Source organism: Girardinichthys multiradiatus, chromosome 7 (assembly GCF_021462225.1).
Source record: "Girardinichthys multiradiatus isolate DD_20200921_A chromosome 7, DD_fGirMul_XY1, whole genome shotgun sequence".
Classification (NCBI taxonomy): domain Eukaryota; kingdom Metazoa; phylum Chordata; class Actinopteri; order Cyprinodontiformes; family Goodeidae; genus Girardinichthys; species Girardinichthys multiradiatus.
Window position 1 is genome coordinate 4,909,932 of NC_061800.1, and position 23,018 is coordinate 4,932,949.

The following is a 23,018-nucleotide window of genomic DNA, read 5'->3' on the forward strand; positions in this document are numbered from 1 at the left end:
GTAGGTGAGGTTGGATTGAGTCACCTGAGAACCATGTTTGTCTTCTGGCCCCTAGGGGTCAACACATAGTCAGGACGGAGAAGGGTGCAGATCAGTTTGGAAGGCTGCTCCTTCCACCCAATTGGACCACTTGCACATGTTGAGTCTGGTGCTCCGTCATCTTGGCGGTTGTCCACTGCAATGGGATTTTGCAGGACACCACTGAAGACCATCTGACTTCCAACACCTCTGTTAGGGTCTGTGGAAGTAAGCTGAACACTTGGACTAAGTTTAGGAAGGGGAGACTCTGTAGGCGCTAGATGCCTAGTGTCTGAGTCTGCCTCCTGACGTTGGTGAAAATGCAAATCAGGTACCTGAGAGGTGGGGGTCTATTCCCCCTTTTGGGATGCAGGTTTCATGACAGCATGAGCCTTGAGGTCCTAATACTCTGCTTCAGCTTTCTCTGTCCTCTGCTGAGCCCTTGAGAGCTCAAGCTTCACAGCATTCTCTCTTTGAAGAGCCATCTGATGGGCAGTCTGTAACTGAAAATATCTTTTAGCTTCCAGTTGTGATTTCTGCTGTTACAAGGTAAGCCTACCAACAACATCTGAAATCTGAATCTCTCTACTTGGATTTTTTTAATTAGGTCAAGTAATTCTTGAATCTTTTTATCACATGCTGCATGATTAAAATAATTTAAATCTCTCCACTCATCTGGAGACAAACAGATGAGATCACCTCCTGGCTGAGCTGGAAGTAGGCTACTGTGATTTATTTTGAAAATTCCAGAAAAGTTATTACTGGCCTTTAATGTTGTAACCCATGGCTGGGGTCCCAACGGTAGCCATAAATATTGAATAATTATGTAATAACGGCCTATCGACAACCTAGAAATCAGGCATGCTGACATGCATTTGAAAATTAAATACTTATGAATATAATTTCCTGCATGAACACAGATATACCCTGAGCAACTGCTGTGAGTTTCAAACTTGTATGACAACTGTTGTGCTGAAAATAGGGCTATAGACGTGATGCGAATTAACAGAAAAGTTCAGATTTTTCAACTCCAGTGGAATTTACTGCGCGTCCATCGCAGGTTTCGTTTTGCTCTATTCGCTCTAATGGTGCATTCAGACTGACCACGAATGATGCGATAGGAGCGAGTGATTTATATGTTAACCCTATGTAGAGCATGTTCAGGATCAAATAAATGCGAAGGACGCAATGCAAACGGAACGATTATGGCAAATAAACCAAAGCAAAACCCGCAATGGACACGAAGCGAATTTGGCTGGAGTTGAAAAATCTGAACTTTTCTGTCAATTTGTGTCGCGAGTCAGTCAGTGCAGTTCTGGCAAAGAAGGGAAAACAATACCTATAATCCGCAAACATCACATATAAAAAAGACAGAAACATTCATGTACACATAGGATGAAGTAAGGTTTGCTCTGAGAGGTTTGTGGGTGGCTTTGAAAAAAGCCATCAAAATTTAGTCCTGAAAAGGCACGCATGAAAATGTGAAGCACACATTTGGCCTTCACACACAGCTTTCTATTGAGCTGACATTTATTTACTCACCGAAGACAGATCGGCAGGCATTCTCCAGCGCGAATACAGCGCTTGTAGTTGGTTTCCCGGAGGCTGATTCGTCCCCCAACGTGGGGGAGCAGGTCCTCAAACAGGGTCCTGGACGACAGTCATCCAGACGCTGCTCTTGGAGTAGGTGATGGTACTCTCCAAACTGGTTCCATCTCTGGAGAATCTGGTGAACCCAGAGACGTCGACAACTGCGGCATTGTTCATAAATAAGCCACCGTGACTCACTCCGTAAAATCCAGATCCGCCATGTTGAGTTGTAACTGGTAGGCAGCAGATAGAAGGTCCTCCTATTTGATGACGTGGGGAAGAGAGTGGAGTGTTGTCGGCTGTTGGCCACTTGAATTGCTGGCACAATGTCAGGCGAACAACAGCACACGAATGAGGCGAAAAATTCGCTGAAATCGCGGTCGGTCTGAATGCACCATAATTGTGCCGCTCGGATCGCGTGCTTCGCATCCATCTCAGGTTTCGCTTCGCCCTAATCGCACCGTTCGCATCGCGTCCTTTGCCTCCCTCGCCCTGTTCTCTCCAAAATGCATCTTTACATAGGGTTAACATGTAAATTGGTCGCTCCTGTCATGCCATTTGCATTCGGTCTGAATGCACCTTATGACTAAAGTAGCTCCTAGTGACGTCATTCCAAGAAAAATCTTTGAATTTCTCAATTCTAAGATTTTCCCTTGGTAAGATAAAAGTTATTCCAGAAGCATCTTAGGCCTCTTAAAGTGAGGAGATGTTAAGAGTAGTGAAGATGAGTTTTTGTGAGCCTAAGAGCAGCAGGCTAGACGGCAGCAACACAGAGAAAACCATGAATAACACTTAATTAATAAAATGTTACGAGCTCAATCGCGCAGGGATTCACCCCCTTAGTAGTCGAATAAATAAGACCATAAACTTCTATAACAATCATACAATTATTAATATAGAGATAAGATAACCTTTATCATCTGCCTAGGGGGAAATTAAATAGTTTAAGCAGCAGGACAGGTTAAAATGCACCCTCTAGTAAGATATCAGGAAGGATAAATAAATAATAAAAACATTGATAAACACCCATGGAAAAAGTGAACAAAATTACAAACAATATAGCACAGAATGATTTAAATATTTACAGTCTGTAAAATGCTTTAAAAAAATTAATTTGGAAAAACTGGAAAAAAATATACATAAATATAAACTATAAATCAAAATAATCAAATCAAAATAATGACGAGCATGTTAATAATCTACATTTAAACATATTGATCCTGTGTGACAATTAAGTTAATCTTGCTAAGTTTTATCATCATGATTTACACATTTCTGAATCCAGTCTAAATTCTATCATTGGTTAATTTCTATTTATCACTAGGAATGCATTTGGTTTTTTTTACAAAAAAATCACAGTTCTTAGAAGACAGTGTCACACCTAGCAATGGGGTCAACCACACCTCCTCACTAAGATTGAAGGACCAATGCGAACGGAACCATTAGGGCGAGTAGAGCGAACGAAACCCGTGATGGACACGAAGCGAATTTCACTGGAGTTGAAAAATCTGAACGTTTCTGTCACAGTGACCTTTACTGGTCAATGGATCATCAGCTTGTTGACTGACCGGCAGCAGGTGAGGCTGGGGAGTATCTTCTTTCGCACAAGAACCATGAACGCAGGCTTCCCACTCTGTTATTTTTCTGTTCTTCTCTCTGCACCTCAGCCGACCCGTCTGGAGCTTAACCTGCTCAAGACTGTAAAGATGACTGTGGACATCCAGAAAACACCCCCCACACTGCCTCCCCTCACCATCATCAATGTTTTTATATCTTCACACTGTAGACCTTTATCCCTAAACATCTCTTCAGGACTATGTCAAACATTTCCTTTTAAAATAAAGACTTTGTTCAAACTGTGTAATTACCCTAACTCTAGTACTACATGCACACGAACAAAGGTAAAAAGACCTTAACAAGAAATTCTAACATATTCATTGTAAATAATTCCATTGAATTATTTTCATGAAGATTTTGACTGATAAGTGTTGATTGACACATTGTTCCACCTCGTTGCCCCAGTAGGAGAACAGGTTGTTCTCCTGTTGTTTAAATTGTAAACCGACAAGGATCCTAGCTGGACTGAAAGGTCTATTCATAAAACCGAGGGGGCAGGCCTTTCTCACCCCATCTGTATCTTGTTATGGCAACCAGTTTAAAATTGTATTAAAAAATTGTTCTCACATGATGGAAGCTATGTTTTTATATCTAAAGTATAAAACCTATCAGAAAGCTACAGGTTCTATGCATTTCCTTCTGATGAGTCGAACACCTTTCATTGTTTTTATTTGGCCATTTGATAAAGATGCGGCAGAGAGCTGCATTAACACAGAAACTCTCACATTTTGGGTCAATGAAAGCATCAAACAGCAGCATGTACATTAACACACTGTTTTGAGTGTATTAAAGTACAACTGTGTTGATGCCTTGGTGGGAATCTTGTAACTCCTTCTTTTTCTGATGTATACTAAGCGTGTACCTCTTTAAAGGAATCTGTAGTACATTTTCTCTCCTGTGTGTCCCTGGTGAAAAAAGTTCAAATCAGGGAATCAGCAGTTTCAGACTTCAAAAGAAAATTGGAAACCAGTATTGATTCAGAAAACTACTTAGTGCATCTGTAAAGCTAATATAGTTTAGGTGGAGAACCAGTGCTTCAAGTGTTACTGCCCACATGGTAAGAGTAACTGTAGGCAGAACAAACTAGGGTGTCATCCAGAGTAGACATCCTTAAATAAAATGTCTCAATACTATTTTTAATGTTAGTAATTATACTTCAGCCTTAAGATTATTGTGCTTCAAGTTTATCTTGAATGTGCTGTCTGTCCAGCTGATAATAAACCCACTACTTCTTTATTTCTTTTGGGATTTACAGTGTCTTCAGCAGTTAAAATTGATTCATAGATGTTTGGTTCTTATGTTTGGATGTTTTTTCTCAATAAATGTACATCCATTGAACATAGTATGCTCTGGTGTTGTGTTTCTAACCTACCTGTATGTGGAAGCAAGTTTATCTGAAAATGTAAAAGCATTAAAAACAGTAACAGGGACCTCGTTTTTTCATATTGTCATTTTAGCAGAAAATATTTGCTGCATTTTTCTTGTAAAATAACATACATAAACATTGTTACAATAAATGATACCTGTCTGAAGAATTAAATGTTCAGTAGGACAGATGTTCCTTCTTTTAAATTTGTTCAATTTGCACTTTATATTGGGATATTTCAGTACTCCTATCTAAAAGTGTGAACTGAAAAATGAATAGAAGGGAGGGGTTATTCACCCAGGTGCAACTGGTCCTGCCTGGAAATGTAAAGAATCTCTTCATTGTAGAATAATCCAGTTCAGGTTTGACATCAGTTTTAGTTTTTGACATAGCACTTATACAGATTAGATTTTATTTCCGCATAATCCTTAAATCTAACAGATTAACTCTAGGGAGGTGGGCATGGGAAAGACAGTTGTGTTTACATGGGTACCTGTTCCCATATGTATAGTGGGGTATGAAAGAGCAGATAGGAAGGGTACAGAAGGATGGTGTGGGTAGGAGAGAACAGGTGGTTTCTAGCAGGTTAAGAACAAGGCACACAGCTGAATAAATCTCTGCATTTATTTGGGAAGCAACAGACTGGTTCCAGTTTAGTCACTAGGATGAAACTGTGGAGCACATATACAGGTCCTTCTCAAAATATTAGCATATTGTGATAAAGTTAATTATTTTCCATAATGTCATGATGAAAATTTAACATTCATATATTTTAGATTCATTGCACACTAACTGAAATATTTCAGGTCTTTTATTGTCTTAATACGGATGATTTTGGCATACAGCTCATGAAAACCCAAAATTCCTATCTCACAAAATTAGCATATTTCATCCGACCAATAAAAGAAAAGCGTTTTTAATACAAAAAACGTCAACCTTCAAATAATCATGTACAGTTATGCACTCGATACTTGGTCGGGAATCCTTTTGCAGAAATGACTGCTTCAATGCGGCGTGGCATGGAGGCAATCAGCCTGTGGCACTGCTGAGGTCTTATGGAGGCCCAGGATGCTTCGATAGCGGCCTTTAGCTCATCCAGAGTGTTGGGTCTTGAGTCTCTCAACGTTCTCTTCACAATATCCCACAGATTCTCTATGAGGTTCAGGTCAGGAGAGTTGGCAGGCCAATTGAGCACAGTGATACCATGGTCAGTAAACCATTTACCAGTGGTTTTGGCACTGTGAGCAGGTGCCAGGTCGTGCTGAAAAATGAAATCTTCATCTCCATAAAGCTTTTCAGCAGATGGAAGCATGAAGTGCTCCAAAATCTCCTGATAGCTAGCTGCATTGACCCTGCCCTTGATAAAACACAGTGGACCAACACCAGCAGCTGACACGGCACCCCAGACCATCACTGACTGTGGGTACTTGACACTGGACTTCTGGCATTTTGGCATTTCCTTCTCCCCAGTCTTCCTCTTGACTCTGGCACCTTGATTTCCGAATGACATGCAGAATTTGCTTTCATCTGAAAAAAGTACTTTGGACCACTGAGCAACAGTCCAGTGCTGCTTCTCTGTAGCCCAGGTCAGGCGCTTCTGCCGCTGTTTCTGGTTCAAAAGTGACTTGACCTGGGGAATGCGGCACCTGTAGCCCATTTCCTGCACACGCCTGTGCACGGTGGCTCTGGATGTTTCTACTCCAGACTCAGTCCACTGCTTCCGCAGGTCCCCCAAGGTCTAGAATCGGCCCTTCTCCACAATCTTCCTCAGGGTCCGGTCACCTCTTCTCGTTGTGCAGCGTTTTCTGCCACACTTTTTCCTTCCCACAGACTTCCCACTGAGGTGCCTTGATACAGCACTCTGGGAACAGCCTATTCGTTCAGAAATGTCTTTCTGTGTCTTACCCTCTTGCTTGAGGGTGTCAATAGTGGCCTTCTGGACAGCAGTCAGGTTGGCAGTCTTACCCATGATTGGGGTTTTGAGTGATGAACCAGGCTGGGAGTTTTAAAGGCCTCAGGAATCTTTTGCAGGTGTTTAGAGTTAACTCGTTGATTCAGATGATTAGGTTCATAGCTCGTTTAGAGACCCTTTTAATGATATGCTAATTTTGTGAGATAGGAATTTTGGGTTTTCATGAGCTGTATGCCAAAATCATCCGTATTAAGACAATAAAAGACCTGAAATATTTCAGTTAGTGTGCAATGAATCTAAAATATATGAATGTTAAATTTTCATCATGACATTATGGAAAATAATGAACTTTATCACAATATGCTAATATTTTGAGAAGGACCTGTAGATTAGATATGAAAAGTATGATATGGAAAAGATCATTTTACTCAGGGGGCTAAACAAGCAGGGAAGTCCATCAGCAACAGAGATCCTGGAATGTGGAGAAGAGAGTGACTGCAGAGTTAAGGATGGTGACTGGATTATTTGATAGAATTTGAGATGTAAGCACAAGGTTCGATCTTAAGGAGGCGGTAATGCAACAGAGTGGATGCAATCCTCCGTAAAACACCAAACAAGAAGAAGAAGCACAACCCTTATGGTCCAGGGGGCGGGATTCCAGCAGGGATGTAAACTGGAAGGAAGAGTGGATCATTAAAAGTCCAGAGGAACACCACGGTTGTTTATTGTTCTGCATATGCTCGGTTTGGATCTGCTTTGACGTCATCACCTCCGTGTTTTAGCACGCCCAGCCGTGCCTTGAAAAAGTAAGGAACGTTTGGGAGCTGCTGTCACCTGTGTGTTTTGTGTGGAAAGGTCAGGTCGCGAGTCTGCAGAGGCTTCCGAACAGAAAGCCGAGCTGTGAGAGCGAATCATCGGTATGGGTCGGCGCTGAGCGCTGGCTGCCGGTAGGATGATCCGAGGAGTCACCGGTGAGGCTGTCGAGCTCGGTTTTGGTTTGCACAGACAAGCGGAGCGGAATCAACTGGGAGGTCTGATGGAAAACTAGACACGTCGACGTGTGTTTAGTGTGCGCGCACTGAGAACAGAGCTACAAACCTGGAAGCTGACTGAAGGAACCGTGACACCATGTGGAGCCCGGGGAGAGCAGCTCTGTGCTGGATGCTGCTGGAGACGTTTCTGCGCTCTGCTGGAGGTAGGGGCGAGCAGTAAGCGATCCTTCTGCTCTGTAAAGTCGTCACAGCCGGGCCGAGTGTACAGTTTATTCAAGCAAGAAGTTTGTTTCTGATATGATATGAAAGTCGCATCTTAAAAGATCGTAAAATGATGATCAACTAATCTTTTTATTTGCAGTCTTCTAAAATGTCAATTAGGTCTATTCTTCTGATTCATCAATGGGAAATTCTTTATTGACATTCCAGCAGTGAAACCCTTTTTATAATGGCTGACCAGCTTATTGCATAATTTTGATGAGTTCGAAACCTTCCTGGTTTTGAAGGCCACCTTGCTATCACCCTAATCTCTAGTTCTCTCCAAAGATTCTCTATAAGATTAAAGTCTGAGTTCTGGTTGAACCACTCCAAAACCCTAATATTACTTTAATCAGAAGAAACATGTCCATAACGGTCAAAAATTACTTTAAACCTAGACCTGCCAGTAGCTTGAATCATTTTGGAGCACATGCACGGGTTTTTGACACCTATTGTGCTGGAAATGCACCTTACAACCTCAGATGAAACAAATCTGGAATCCCTACTGGGCTGTTGAATGATGTTTTAGCAGCTGTCATAATTACCTCAATAGTTGTTCTAATTATTATCATACTTTTCAGATCAGTTACAGAATAAATGGAGAAGGATTCCTCTGTTTTCGTTTTTGTACCGATGAACCTGTTTTATTATCTTAGGACATGTTTTTAGAACCACCGAGGAGTGGTGAGTCATTTTCAAATCTCAAACAGGTAGTGCTTGCATTAATTAATTAGCTGGCCGATTGGCAAGCAGAGACTGAGACATGAGATACATGAAGTTGTAAAATTAAAAAAAGTTTTGTAGAAGCATGTTATTGTCCCTCAGTTGGTTACAAAAGATGGGGTAGAAACAAAACTCTTAAATATCTAAAAATAAAACATCCATAGACAGGAGTCTGTTTTTGTGAGTAACTCAGCTGATGTTGTGGAATTTGTATACAGAGAAAGCAAACAAAACCACCAGAACGAGCCCAACAAATTAAAGCCAGCTTAAATGCAGAAAGGGAAGCTGTCCTAGACTATGGAAGGACAAATGAACATGACTGATCACTATTCTGGACCAGTCAAAGAGATGTTGCTAGAGTTTGTGCAGATCCACTGAAACATACACTTACCGGCCACTTTATTAGGTACACCTTGATAGTACCGGGTTCGACCCCCTTTTATCTTCAGAACTGCATTAATCCTTCGTGGCATAGATTAAACAAGGTACTGGAAACATTCCTTAGAGAGTTTGGACCATGTTGACAAGATAGCATCACACATATGCTGCAGATTTGTTGGCTGCACATCCATGATGCGAATCTCCCATCTCGCGATCTGGTGACTGTGGAGGCCATTTGAGTCCAGTGAACTCATTGTCATGTTCAAGAAACCAGTCTGAGATGATTTGTGCTTTATGACATGGTGCGTTATCCTGCTGGAAGTAACCATCAGAAGATGGGTACACTGTGGTCATAAAGGGATGGACATGGTCAGCAACAATACTCAGGTAGGCTGTGGCGTTGACACGATGCTCAATTGGTACTAAGGGGCCCAAAGTGTCCCAAGAAAATATCCCCCACACCATTACACCACCACCACCAGCCTGAACTGTTGATACAAGGCAGGATGGATCCATGCTGTCATGTTGTTGACGCCAAATTCTGACCCTACCATCTGAATGTCACAGCAGAAATGGAGACTCATCAGACCAGGCAACATTTTTCCAATCTTCTATTGTCTAATTTTGGTGAGCCTGTCTGAATTGTAGCCTCAGTTTCCTGTTCTTAGCTGACAAGAGTGGCACTCGGTGTGGTCTTCTGCTTCTGTAGCCCATCTGCCTCAAGGTTTGACGTGTTGTGTGTTCAGAGATCCTCTTCTGCATGCCTTGGTTGTAACAAGTTGATAAAATTTGAGTTACTGTTGCCTTTCTATCAGCTCGAACCAGTTTGACCATTCTCCTCTGACCTCTGGCAGCAACAAGGCATTTGTGCCCACAGAACTGCCACTCACTGGGTATTTTTTCTTTTTCGGACCGTTCTCTGTAAACCCTAGAGATGGCAGTGCGTGAAAATCCCAGTAGATCAGCAGTTTCTGAAATACTCAGACCAGCCCGTCTGGCACCAACAACCATGCCATGTTCAAAGTCACTTAAATCACCTTTCTTCCCCATTCTGATGCTCGGTTTGAACTGCAGCAGATCATCTTGACCATGTCTACATGCCTAAATGCATTGAGTTGCTGCCATGTGATTGGCTGATAAGAAATTTGTGTTAACGAGCAGTTGGAGAGGTGTACCTAATAAAGTGGCCGGTGAGTGTAGATGACTGTGTGTAGAGACCAAGCACATTTCCACAGTTGCTGTTACTCTTCTATATGGCAGCATCACCACTACAGTAAATGACCAGGTGAATAGCTTCTCATTCAGTTCAGAAGAGTGTTCAGATCTTTTACCTCATAGGCATTTGTGCCAATACTGAGGCTGAGTCAGAAGCTTCATTAAAACAACTGGTTTCTTTAGGCAGTACCTACTGTACTTCTCTGACATCAGGTCAGTTAAAACATTCTGTTTTATTAAGTATTTCTAAGCATATATCTGACTTTACAAATAAAGCTACTGTCTGCAATAAACATGTGTCCAGCTCCACGTAACCGTCCTGCAGATATGTGAAATGGTTGCTAAACATTAGCAAGTTCACTCTCTTTTTCATGTGACTTGTTGATAATTTAGCTTGGTACATATTTCAATGCAGTTTCAATGTAATCATTTGTACACGAAACACACTTTCTCAGGTGTCCTCTACAATGACATTTTTCTGGGTTGTGTCATTTAACTTGCTTTGTACAAACACAGCAAGTCAAATGACACAGCCTGCAGCAGTCTCCCACTCTCTTTCATTGACAATGCAAAGGGTGAAGAATGGGTTGGTTTGGGAAAACTTAAATTTTTTGATCAACAGTATAAACGGGATGGCTGATAAAACGCTGCAGGCCCTGGTTCAGTTTTTTTTTTTGACTCTGTAAAAACACCTCAGGACATCTTGCTGGGGGTGTGCCAGACATAAAATCACAGACACAACACAAATAACTGGTTTTGGGAGTTGACTTTTCTCAGTGAGTCCCGTTAATAATCAATTGAAGATGTACCCAAGTGTGATATTCCTGGTTTATATTGTAAGAAAACTCACTGGGTCATTTGGAGTACGATGTCTTTTTCTCAAAAAAATAGTTTTTCCCTGTAAATGTCTTCTTTTTTTGTTTTTTTACAGTTATCTAACTGATTTTTGTTTGGTTGCCTACAAAATAAGAGTGGCAGTTCCACATTCTTGTTTAAAACCCAATAGCAGTGCCAAACATTTATTTTCTGTGTCTACCTGGTAGGAATTCTCTCCTTCCTACAAACCTTACTGCTGATCTTCTCCATTCAGGTCTCAACATATGCATGAGTGGCAGCGCTACGTCCTGTGAGGAATGCCTCCTGATACACCCCAGCTGTGCCTGGTGCGCACAAGAGGTGAATTACTTTTATCATGTAGACTCCTGTAAGGCAACGTGTTGCACCGAGATAGATGTATAGCACTCAGAATGTTTTGAAGTTTAATGAGTAATCATAAATTGTTATTTGAAATACAGTTTTTCTTGTTCAAGAAGCATCCTTTGTTGTTCAAAATGCAGTGGCATTTATTTAGAGAAAGATCCTGACTAATCTGAACATGTCTGAAACTTTATTCTCACTAGACACTTTTCTATAGTTTATCCCGAAAGATTTTGTAAATAGTTAAAACATTTTTTCTGGTCACAGTGAACACAAAGTCAAGGTTAAACATGAAGTTATTGTAGATCTAATAGTGGTTCTCTAAAACCAAAACCCTGAGGCACACAATTTGTTTAAGTAATAGGTTTTATCAAGCAGATTGGAAGTTTATAGCCAGTTTAATGTTAATATAATCTAAAATGGCTTCCTGAGCTATAGCTGCATTCCATAAATAGGAAAGGAAGCTACTCAGTGCTGTGTTGGACATGTTGCATAAAGATTGTGATGAGGATCAAAAGCTGTCCAAAGGGGCTAAAATCATGTGTATCAAACATTTGCTACAATGATATGGTGGACTTTTTGGTGCTGATAGTGGATCCAGCTGAACAGATGAAAGCATAGAAATCACACAACCACTCCTGGTCCGGTCAAGTTTGAAAAGATGGATTGATAACACTGCTGCTTTTGCCTGCAGGAGGGGACATGTTGCTGTTTTTAATTTAACATCGGCTAAACCATGCTGATTATGAGTTATACAAATTTAAATACCGTCTTGTCCGACACCGCAGCAGCTCTGCTGGCATCTTTAGAAAACCACACTAAGGGAAAACCAGTACATTCAAGATTTTAACAAAAATGTTCAAAAAGAACTAAGAACGTGAACACAAAAACCTGTTTTTAGTTTTCACTAATAGAGCAGACGTTTCACAAGCCACAACTGCATCTTAAAGTCTGTAATCAGTGTAGAATAATTCAGTCCAGGTTTAACTGGTCTTAATATTTTGGTTCTTAGTCTTGTCTTAATTTAATGCCAAAAAATGCATTGAAAACTCTTTTTGTTATGATAAACTGCCCCTCTGCTATAGAGCCTTGCCTCCCCAGCTGCCCCCCTACTTTTATGTCCTTAAAATACTTGTAATTACTAATCGCTTGTTTGTCCAAAGGCCTCTTCAAATTAAACATTAATTTACTAAAAATACATAATAGTAGATATAATCTGAGGTCCTTTCAAAAACGTAGCTGCGGCCCCTCCGTCAAACACAGTCAGCCTACCGCTCCACGGCCGCACCTAAGTGTGTCTCAGGTACCCTAACTGTCTGCAGCAGCAGTGGAGCAGCTTCTTGTGTGTTTTAACACACAACAGTGAAATCAACTTAAGTTTGCAACGAATGAAATGTCTGCTGAAGTAACTAAAGTCCACAGTGTAATACGTACATTTTTTATTTTTATATTTTGTTTTAATAGATTTTCTTTGCGGCACTAGTGGCCTTTTATTTTTTCAGTGTTTTTTAGGTAGGCAGACAGGAAACGGGTAGAGAGAGAGGGGAAGAGTGCGCGCCATAATACTTTCATTAATCGTTTGACGACAGTGGCTCACTCTTGTGATTTGTAAGAGCGTTAGCATATTTCGCTTTCAAACTCTCACCTTCAGATCTGGTAGTCATAATGTAGGCTCCACATGACGCCATGAGCAACTAGAGACACTTCACTCTGACAAGAGACATCATGGTATTTTCATATTACCAGATCTCCAGCAGCCTTGACCAAATTCTTCCACTGAGAACAATGTTCTTGAGGATGTTCTGCTGCTGTAGGAAGGTGTGAAGCTGCCTGAAGCCTAGGTTATCTGAAATAGCTTCTCTTCATACTTTCAGTACGTTTTGGTTTTTTTTTTTAGCGTTATGTTAAGGCACCTCTTAATGAATTATATTTATTACAATGACATTACTTGCCAGAAGAAAACATAATCTTACGTATATACATATATTTATATTTTTTTATGTATATGATCTATATTATTGTGTTTACAATGTAAATGTTACTGTAGTAGCTCAAAAATATACAGACCCATTCAATAAATTAAAATATTGTGGAAAAGTTCATTTATTTCAGTAACTTACCTCATTAAGTGAAACACATTATTTAGATTAACTGCACACAAACGGATGCATTTATTTCTGTTAATTATGAGGATTTCTGCATACAGCCTAATAAAAACACCAAATTTAAGATTAGAATATTACATCAGACCAATAAAAATACTTTTTTCTGCAGAAATGTGGGCTTTTTGAAAGGTATGTTTTATCCCTGCTTAACAGTTGTTATATACAAAACATTACTCTTAATCTGACGAACAATCTTCATTGGAACAAATAATCTTATGTATTAAATATGACTGTATGTCTTGGTCCATTATGACTACTTAAAGACTAATTATTAACACTGAATTGAGCATTTCCGGTCCCTGAGGACTGAGTTTTGCCTGCTTCTACGTACCTGATTTCATCTAATAAGTTAGCACCATGATCCTTAGGGATGACTGAGATGATTCAACTATTTGAATCAGTTATGTTTGAATCAGATACATATCTAGCTGGCAAGGCTGAAATTTCCCTCTACTTAACATATTTGCTCTCTATAAGGTAAATAAATAGTTTTTTTATTAAGTTACAGTAAAAATGACCCAATGAAAAAACAGCAATGATATTTTTAAATATCAAGTAAAGATAGAAGTGTAGGTTCATTAAATAGAAAAAAGGCTTCCACCTCTCATCTTCTCATTTAGAGAAAATGATTTTAGTTTTATGTCCTGTTTAGGCTGTTGTATGTTTTTATCAAGCTATTGTGACCATTAGTTTGAGCTTTGCTGCGTCTCATCTTGCAGGACTTTGGGAAGCACCGTTCTCTGACATCACGATGCGATTTCAAGGAAAACTTGCAAAAGAGGGGCTGTGAGCCACGCTTTATCGAATACCCGAGAAGCACGACCTCCGTCTTGAAGAACTTACCCCTGAGCACTAAAGGATCAGGACCAGCACAGTACGACGTCGTCCAGATTATGCCTCAGAAGATCTCTCTCAGCCTGCGGCCAGGTAAGAACTGCCTGAACGTAAGGAAACTATGTAGCATCCATCTGTGGGTAAAGCAGCTGAACCCACCCCTCCAGGAGACCAGACGTGGTTCAGCCTGCAGGTGCGGGAGGTGGAAGATTACCCAGTGGATCTCTACTACCTGATGGACCTCTCACTCTCCATGAAAGACGACCTGGACACAATGCTTAACCTTGGTACCAAGCTGGCAGAGGAAATGGGGAAGCTCACCAGCAACTTCCGTCTGGGCTTTGGGTCCTTTGTGGATAAAAACATGTCACCCTTCTCCTACACTGCACCCAAGTACCTGGAGAATCCCTGCAACGGGTAGGAAGCAGTAACCAGATTTAACACAATAAAATACTTTACTTGTTTTGGCCTATACCTCTGTTTTCTGGTTTTGTTTTGACACGTTTCCAATAGACTGACATGATCAGTCACACCTCATATGGCTTTTTAAGATGATGCATATGTAGCGTGATGTGCTGCGGCTGCTACAGTGTGAAAGAATAAAAACAGAACTTTCTGGTCAGAGCTGGTGATGCCAAAACAGTAAAAGGAAGCAGAACAGATAGAGGGCAGTGAGCGGAGGAGGGGTGCAGCACACAGCGCTTACCCTGGAGGTGAGACAACCATCACGCATCACTTGCCATCTAGGTTATGTCCCAGCTCAGTTTTGTGTGTGTGTGTGTGTGTGTGTGTGTGAGTGAGGGGGGTGACTGCGTTTCAATCAATGCAAAACATCACTTATATGCTCTGTAACTCTGCTGGGTTCATGTACGGTCAGGAAAATGGGAGGAATTCCAACTGCCAGCTAAGCTGTTACAAATGCACCAATCAGGATTTCATTGGCTGATACTTGTTTCTGCGTTTATTTTAGGTCTAACCTGTTAATTCAGATCTTCATAGAAACTGATTTGTGTGATGTTTTTCTGTTATTAATTAAATGTAACCATTGTTTTTTTTCTATTAAAGGGGCATGAATTGAAACAGGATCCTTGATATCATTAGCAACCAGTAATGGGGAGGTGTCAGCCCCCCTTGTGGTAGTCAACAAATATAGCAACTTAAATCAACAAATCAACAAGCTCTTTTCTTCATATGAAAAGATCCTAATAAATGTTTTTTAATTCTCATAGCGAAAGGAATGAAATGGAAAACAACAAAACTGAAAGCAAATTAATACTTATTTCCGGGCTAGCATTATCATAGAACTAATATAGTATGTATGACATATTGCATATTCATTTCACTGTTTCAACTCTTTGCAATAGGATGTTCTTTTGCTTATCAGATGTTATATTACCTTTTATTTTAATAACTGGTTTAGATCAGGTATTTAATTATTTTGTTCTGAGACAAAAAGCTTTACCATTTAAAGAGTATAAATCTTTTTTACAGTTTAGCATGGCTGTATTCATTAATTCTAGTGTAAAACTCCAACTATAACATGAATCTTGTCAATGTCTCCCTGACAGATACAAGCTCTTCCCTAATTGTGTCCCTACGTTTGGTTTTCGCCACATCCTCTCTCTGACGGATAAAGTGGACCGTTTCAATGAGGAGGTGCAGAAACAGATGGTGTCTCGGAACCGAGACGCTCCGGAGGGCGGGTTTGACGCCATCCTGCAGGCCGCTGTCTGCAAGGTGATGTTGTGTCTCCTACTTTAATCCTGTTTTAAATGCTCCTGCCGTTGGTGACACTGCAAAGTTGGGTTGGACTGCGCCTGTCTGCTTGTTAATGAAAATCACCACGGGGACAGACAGGAAGCAGAGTTTGGTGCAGGTGCATGATCAGGAGAACGAGGCACTCACAGGCTCAGTCACATCCTGCTTCCTCCCCCACTTTAATTGTGTCTAAAGAAAGATAATAACTTGCCTTGTAATTTACCTGAGCTGCTGTCTTTCAAATAGTCGCTGGTTGAAGGTGCTACTCAGTCTGATGGTCCAATCAAGTCTCAGCATTTTTTCTAGGTGCAGATTATTTTGCAGAAATCCAACCAAATTCTTCCAAGATGCTGCATTCTTTCATGTGAAAGTAAATTAACCAGTCCCACTAAATTCAGCATAACGTCTTATGCAATCACTGTTGGCTCACACAAGCAAGTGTTCATTGGTTCTAAGCATATTTAGATGCTGACGTTTTGCTTTCCAGCTTTTATATTTTGGTTAATCAACAAACTTAGCAAAAATTCATGAGTTATAATGGAGAGAAAAAGAAGAACCAGTCACTCTGAACTATATGAAATAAAAGTCAGTATTCTGTTTGTTTTTTACACATTTAGGTAGAAATGGTAAAAAATACACCGTGTGCCAGATTCAACAGCAGCAACATGGGAAGATATGTGTTCAGAATATATGTTTAGCCTTCTTGCCATGAAGTGGTCATAAATGATCTATATTACAATTAGAAGATTGTAATATAAATGGGGTCAATGGGGTGTTGCTGTAAAACAGGGATCTACTGGTATTTTGAAATGACGTCAAAAAGATCACGCTGTTTACAATTTCATCACGATTTAAAATCTTTTAGTAGTGTTGTTAGTGTTACTAGCCTGACTAAAACAGCAGTCTCTGTTTGTTTTCCTAAAACAAATGTAGTTTCTTATCCTAGTTCTATAGGACCGAGAACCTGCCAACATTTCCACATCCTCCATGTTCCATGACAGACAGAGGTTGAAATGGGGTCAAACAGAGCAACTTTGCTGTACGCCCATCATACTTCCTGTTATCATCTAAATTGTCTTCCTCGTTTTCGCTATCTTACCCGCTAACATGTTACTGAAAATACAGTTTCTTTCTAATGAACTCTTTACATTTGTGCGCTACATCTGATATTGATTGAAATTGATGACTTAAAACAGCTAACTTTGAGTCTTCAGTCTGGAAACTGACTGAAAACTCAGGAAACTCCTGAGTTTTCAGGAGTTTTATTGTCAGCTGACCTGGTATCGGTTTTTATTTATGTGGTGTATTCACTGATTGGATGAAGATGGGATCACAGACTTTCCATCTAGCCGGTCACCAGTCACGTTGGAAAGTCATCCAGTTTTGGTCACCAACACACATTCTACATTTAATTCCTCACCTGCTTTGTTGATTCCCCGTTAAGACTTCCCTCAGGCTTGCTTATTTATTTGCCAAAACAGCATGTTTGAAGTTGTTTGCTTCTGTAACTTTGTAGAGTAATAAAATCGAGTGGTAACCTGTCTTTTGTTGAAGCTATGATTCTTTTAAACATGTGAGGATCGAAAAAAGCAGAGAAACCCTGTGGATGTTCGGATTCATAAGTTATTGTAGCTGCTGTGTTTTGAATAGGAATGGGAATAATTATATAGGTGGGAAAAGTAGAGGAGCAGCTGCTTCCTACTGGTAGCTTCACGGTGCTGATTTCCTTCAACGCAACCAGTGTTTGATGCAGAGATGCACACAGCAGAGTTTATTCCCACAGCAGTGTTTGTGCTGTTGTTGTTGGGAGACTTCTGATCGGGCTGCCCACAGCCCTGAGGACTTTACATAATGAACAAAAGAGCTACAAAAGACCTCTCTGCTGATTGGGTGAAAGGCTCTGTTTCTTTAGCTCCATGCATTAGTCAGCAGACTGTGTGCCCTGTCTGTTGTTTCCTGGTGATAATGACCTGGACCGAGTCTTTTGTAGAAAACTGTGTGTGTGTGTGTGTGTGGATTAGTGGTTCTCTGGTTTCTGGAAAGAGGGAAGGTGTATCTTTCAGTAAGAAAAAAACAAAAAACTAGAGGATTAAACTTTAATCCTGAGTTTTTGTTTTATGTGTCATTCCTTCTGATGTTTAGGCTTTAATAACATAAAAAAAAAATTATTACTGTTCAGCTCTTCCTGTAACATCTCCAATAACCTCCAGCATTTGACTCTGCTGTAATACCAACAGGAGGAAATCGGCTGGAGGAAGGAGGCCTACCACCTGCTGGTGTTTGCCACAGACGACGTGCCGCACCTCGCATTGGATGGCCGGCTGGGAGGGCTCGTCCGGCCTCACGACGGTCGCTGTCACCTCAATGATCAGAACGAGTATAGCGCCTCCACAAAGATGGTGAGATAAATAAAAAAATAGCCCTACAGCATCTTGTGGAAAAACTTAAACAATAAATGAAATTAAAACCAGAAATCAATGACTTCATTGTATTTCAGCTTCAGTGAGAAGATTTTAACAATATCAAGGTGTATCAAAACCACAAAAATTTTCCATCATGCTGTTTCTATGGGTTAAAGTCATTGTAATTAGATCCCGGAGAAAGTGCCAGACTAGCCAGAATATTCTCTGTACCACACGGATGGTCAATGTGTGGAAAATGAAAGAGTGCCCTCTATCACTCTTAGAGCAGCATTTTTGTTTTAAATCAGTGCGCTGGGGGAAACTGGTCTTTTTACTCAGTTTTATCAGTTGGGGAAAATGTCATACTGGCCTCTGACTGAATACTTTTCATGTGTGCTGTTTGTGCTTAGTTTCAGAGAAAAAAGCATGTTGGTCTGAAACTAGTTTGAACAGAACTACAAACCTAATCCTTGGTGCTTAAGTAGGAGGCAGCTGGACTTCTCATCCAAAAAGCTTATTTTGAACATGGTTGGAAGCAACAGGTCTATAAGTCGTAGTCAGGACAATCACACTAATAGGGCCATGAAAGTCACTCATGAGTCACTGACCCGAACCTCTATTTAGCTCAATGTTTGGGTTGTTGTTGCTTGACGATCCAAACATGTCCCTAACGATGCCATGTGAGTTGTTTTGGTCACATGCTCCAAGGTGTGAGTGCAGGTATCCCAACATAAGACCAAAGAACGGTAACAATGCAAGTTCCTTAGATTACAACAGAAAGCCTCCCATATTTTGGAATCATCAAAATGTACTCGTCACTTCATCAGTACATATGAAACTAGAAATAAGCCTTTTCAAAATTTGGAATGTCTCCCTTTAGTTCTATTTTGAATCTTTCCCGTTGACTTTATTGGGGCTGTAGCCCTGACACATGTCAGTGAGTGTTGGTTCTGTTTGCCTGCTGCCTTTTGCTCCTTACCTGTTGGATTTCATGTAAATTAGAGCAGAGACAGCGAAGCTTCCAGAGGTAATGAGCACATCAGTGTGAAATCTAGGAGGTTGTAGTTGCGATTACATCTCCACATTAATATTGTCTCTGTGGTCAAAAGTTCACTGCAAGCTTAAGAGTGAGGTCAGAAGAGCATCCAGCTGTCTTATCTGTCCTCTGAACTGTTATTCATTGGTAGCGCATGTGGATCAAATACCCACAATGAATTTCATGATTCTCTCTCTCTGCAGGACTATCCGTCTCTCGCTCTGCTTGGAGAGAAACTGGCAGAAAATAACATCGTCCTCATCTTTGCCGTAACCAAACGGCTCTACGTTATTTATAAGGTATTTATCATTTCTTTCTGGCCCCTGTAGGCATTAAATATCGTCCATTTTCTCAGTGATTTGAGCACTCACTGATATATTTTTATTTATTTAATGTTTTCAGAATTTCACAGCTCTCCTCCCTGGAACGACAGTTGAAATCTTGGACCAGGACTCCAAGAATGTCATTCAGCTGATTATAACTGCTTACAATGTGAGTGAAGAAAGCCTGACTTCCTGTTTGTGTTTGTGTGGGTCTGCTAAGGATGAAGCCATCTGATAAGAGGCGGGGGAAGAGGGCAGCAGAAGCAGATTCTTCCAAATTAACCTGCAGCTCTCCTTCTAGCTGCTTCTCAAGTAAATGTTTCTTACAACTCCTGGGCAGAGTGAATGATCTGGCAAAAAAAAAAAAAAAACATTTGTCTTCAGATAGCATGAGTTCAGTGTGTTGAAGCCAGACCCTCATCTGGTTGCATCTTTATGAAACATGTTTCATGAAGCAGTGGGAGTGAGTTGCTGAGCTTTGCACTGTTTTCCTGTGTGAGACACTGGGAGACACTGCCTTCAGTTTTGACCTTAAATGTTTGTCAGAGGCGGGCTCAATGATCTTCAGTGTGTGAGAGTGATCTTTGACACATCAAGGCATTAACATTCCAGCTGCCACGTCATGTCAACCAGTCTGGGGTTGCTGGCTGCACCAGCTTGGCCGAATTTGAAACTGTTTCAGTTTGACTGCATCCACAGGCCGCTGCTCACAGTTCAGGGTCAGAGATAGGAATCCAAATCTCCTCCATGGGAGGAGATTTGGATTCACTCATTGTTCTAGGCACAGTTATGTTGCAGCTGCATGTGGCTGTTTGCAACACTCGACATGCAGCCTGTATCCACGCACAATGCTCATAGCTGTGGTTAAATCAAATGTAAAAAAAAGGTGCCTAACTGGAAAATTGCATTCCTCATGTTTCATTATTTTCCACTCCATTATGCACCAGAGACACACAGGCATGAAATGGCAAGGTGGGAGCAATGTTGTCAATAATCCACTAACAAAACCTTGGCAAACTGATGGACTTAGTGACAGCTGCTGATAATCTTCCGCTACTTAGTAAGTAAACTTTTTCGTACCTTAATTTATTGTCCACAGAACATACGCTCCAAAGTGGAGCTGACGGTGTCGGATCATCCCGAGGACATCAGCCTGTCCTTCACTGCCACCTGCCAGGATGGAAAGCCGCTGCCAGGCTTCCGGAAGTGTGAAGACTTGAAGATAGGAGACACTGTGAGTCCTTTTCTAAACCTCACACTTTAAATGTTTTATTATACAGTTAGCCGTAGATAAACCTCTGAGTGATCTTCCAGTGAATGAACTCACCGGTTTCTGCTTTTTGGGTTATAAAAACTTTATCATTGCCTTTCACATTCAGATTTCAGCTGTGACCTAAACCACTCAGACTACAGCACTGTCCCAGAGAAGCATCCAGTTTAAGAACCGGCTTAGTTGAAGATTGTTGCTGTTCTGTTTAGATGAGTATGTTTGTATGTAGAATAGAGGCTGACATTTTTTCGGGAGTCCCACGGGTCACGGGATTCCCACGGGAAACCCGCGGGACGGGAGACAGCATCAGTAAAGATCACGTGATTGGGACGGTACAGGATAAAAAATGAACGGGAGCAGACGGGAGCGGGAGCTAACCAATAGGAGGGAAAATAAACTAGGATCAATTGTCCTTGGAAATGTAAACTGAGACTTTGTTATAAACTTTAAGAAAAAAAAACTTGGATCGACGCCGCCATTGTGTAGTTTTTTTCCAAGAAGCCTATACTATAATGTGAGTCAAACGAACTACACGACCCACAAGCCAACAGTGCTTCTGCTCGGTGTTTTCCACCTGCGTTCAGGATGGAGGGAACAAACGCAGGTGGAGAACTGGATGTGGTAAAATTGGATTTGTAACGTAAAGTCAGAAGTAAGGACTTATCTATTAAGGAAAGTCGCAAATATGACCGAACTTCAGGAGAGTTGAATGTAGCGGTGTTAACACGCAGTCTGCTGCTTGTAAAACATGTTTAGTCGTAATCAAGTTCACCAGTGATTAAGGGACACTTGTAAAACAGATTCTGGATTAAATCAGTCCTGCTTCTCTTCATTCATCAAAGCAAAAGTACCAACATGTGTCAAGTCTCATCTGACCAACAAAATTGCTGCATGTGCGCTAAAGATTTAAGAGGTAAGGTACGGAAGCCCGTGAGGGGACATGGGGAAATTTATTACTTTTGCGTCTCCACGCAATACTTTTGCGTTCGGCATTTTGGAACAACAGCACAGATGATAAACTGCTCATAAAACAAACACTGATATGTCATTGATATGGTTTATTTGTCATATGCAGGTTAACACGCAGTAAACAATGCGATAAAATGCTTAGGATAAGAAGAACCGTTCAAATCACGATAAAAAAAAAAAACACTAATGGCGTACAAAATAAAGTACACATCATGCAGCAGTAATAAGGAAATAAAGTATCACAGATGTGGTTTCGTGCAGTTTTATGGTCCAGAGTTCAGTAGTTTGTTTGACAGCTTGTGGATAAAAACTGTCTTTTAGTCTCATTTGAAGATAATTTTATTTAAGGCTGATTTCAAAATAAAACTCAATAAATCTCAAAACGGGTGTAGTGTTTGTTTCAATTTTGCAGTTATCTGGTTTGGAAACTATCCCACAAAGTATCGCGAAATAACGCAAAGACTATTGCGTGGGGACACGAAAGAGAAAAAATTCCCCCTTGTCCCCTCGCGGACCTCGTAGAAAGGGTTCATCAAGGGAAGATATTAAATAAATATGTTGTGAAATAGAAAAAAAAAATGAATGTATCATTAAATGTACAATTTATTTAATACATCATTAAATATTAAGTGTACCACTAATTACGTCATGTCGTCTTTAAAATTATACTTAATTATTCAGTGGCCCATTTAACTGCATAATAGTCAATTTCATGATATAATGGTACATTTATTGTTTCTAATGATGTATTAAATAAATAAATGGTACCTTTAATTTAATGGCACATTTAATGTTACATTTCTTTCATGTTACATTTACTTCACTTATGGGACATTCACAACATTTATTTATTTAATGATGATTTTATTGTATTAATTTTGTCCAGTTTGACCCTCCATTCTTGATGCCTGTATAGGAGGTCATGTCAGAATTTGAATCAGGTGTTCTGGAGCAGACACACATCTAAAACTTGCAGGGAAGGGGTCCCTGAG

General features: G+C 40.5%; 1 protein-coding gene across 2 annotated transcripts in view; it reads left to right on the top strand.

Annotated features, from left to right (window-relative positions):
* The first annotated feature begins 7,154 nt into the window (after positions 1 to 7,154).
* itgb5 (integrin, beta 5) overlaps positions 7,155 to 23,018 on the top strand; it is a 75,119-nt gene continuing 59,255 nt past the window's right edge. For both annotated transcript variants that reach the window (XM_047370354.1, XM_047370353.1), the window contains exons 1-9: positions 7,155 to 7,698; positions 11,163 to 11,248; positions 14,154 to 14,361; positions 14,436 to 14,685; positions 15,837 to 16,005; positions 18,264 to 18,425; positions 19,668 to 19,763; positions 19,867 to 19,956; positions 20,887 to 21,021. In XM_047370354.1, the coding sequence (XP_047226310.1) occupies positions 7,632 to 7,698; positions 11,163 to 11,248; positions 14,154 to 14,361; positions 14,436 to 14,685; positions 15,837 to 16,005; positions 18,264 to 18,425; positions 19,668 to 19,763; positions 19,867 to 19,956; positions 20,887 to 21,021 (1,263 nt within the window). In that variant the 5' untranslated portion in view covers positions 7,155 to 7,631. The remainder of the gene's footprint in view (positions 7,699 to 11,162; positions 11,249 to 14,153; positions 14,362 to 14,435; positions 14,686 to 15,836; positions 16,006 to 18,263; positions 18,426 to 19,667; positions 19,764 to 19,866; positions 19,957 to 20,886; positions 21,022 to 23,018) is intronic.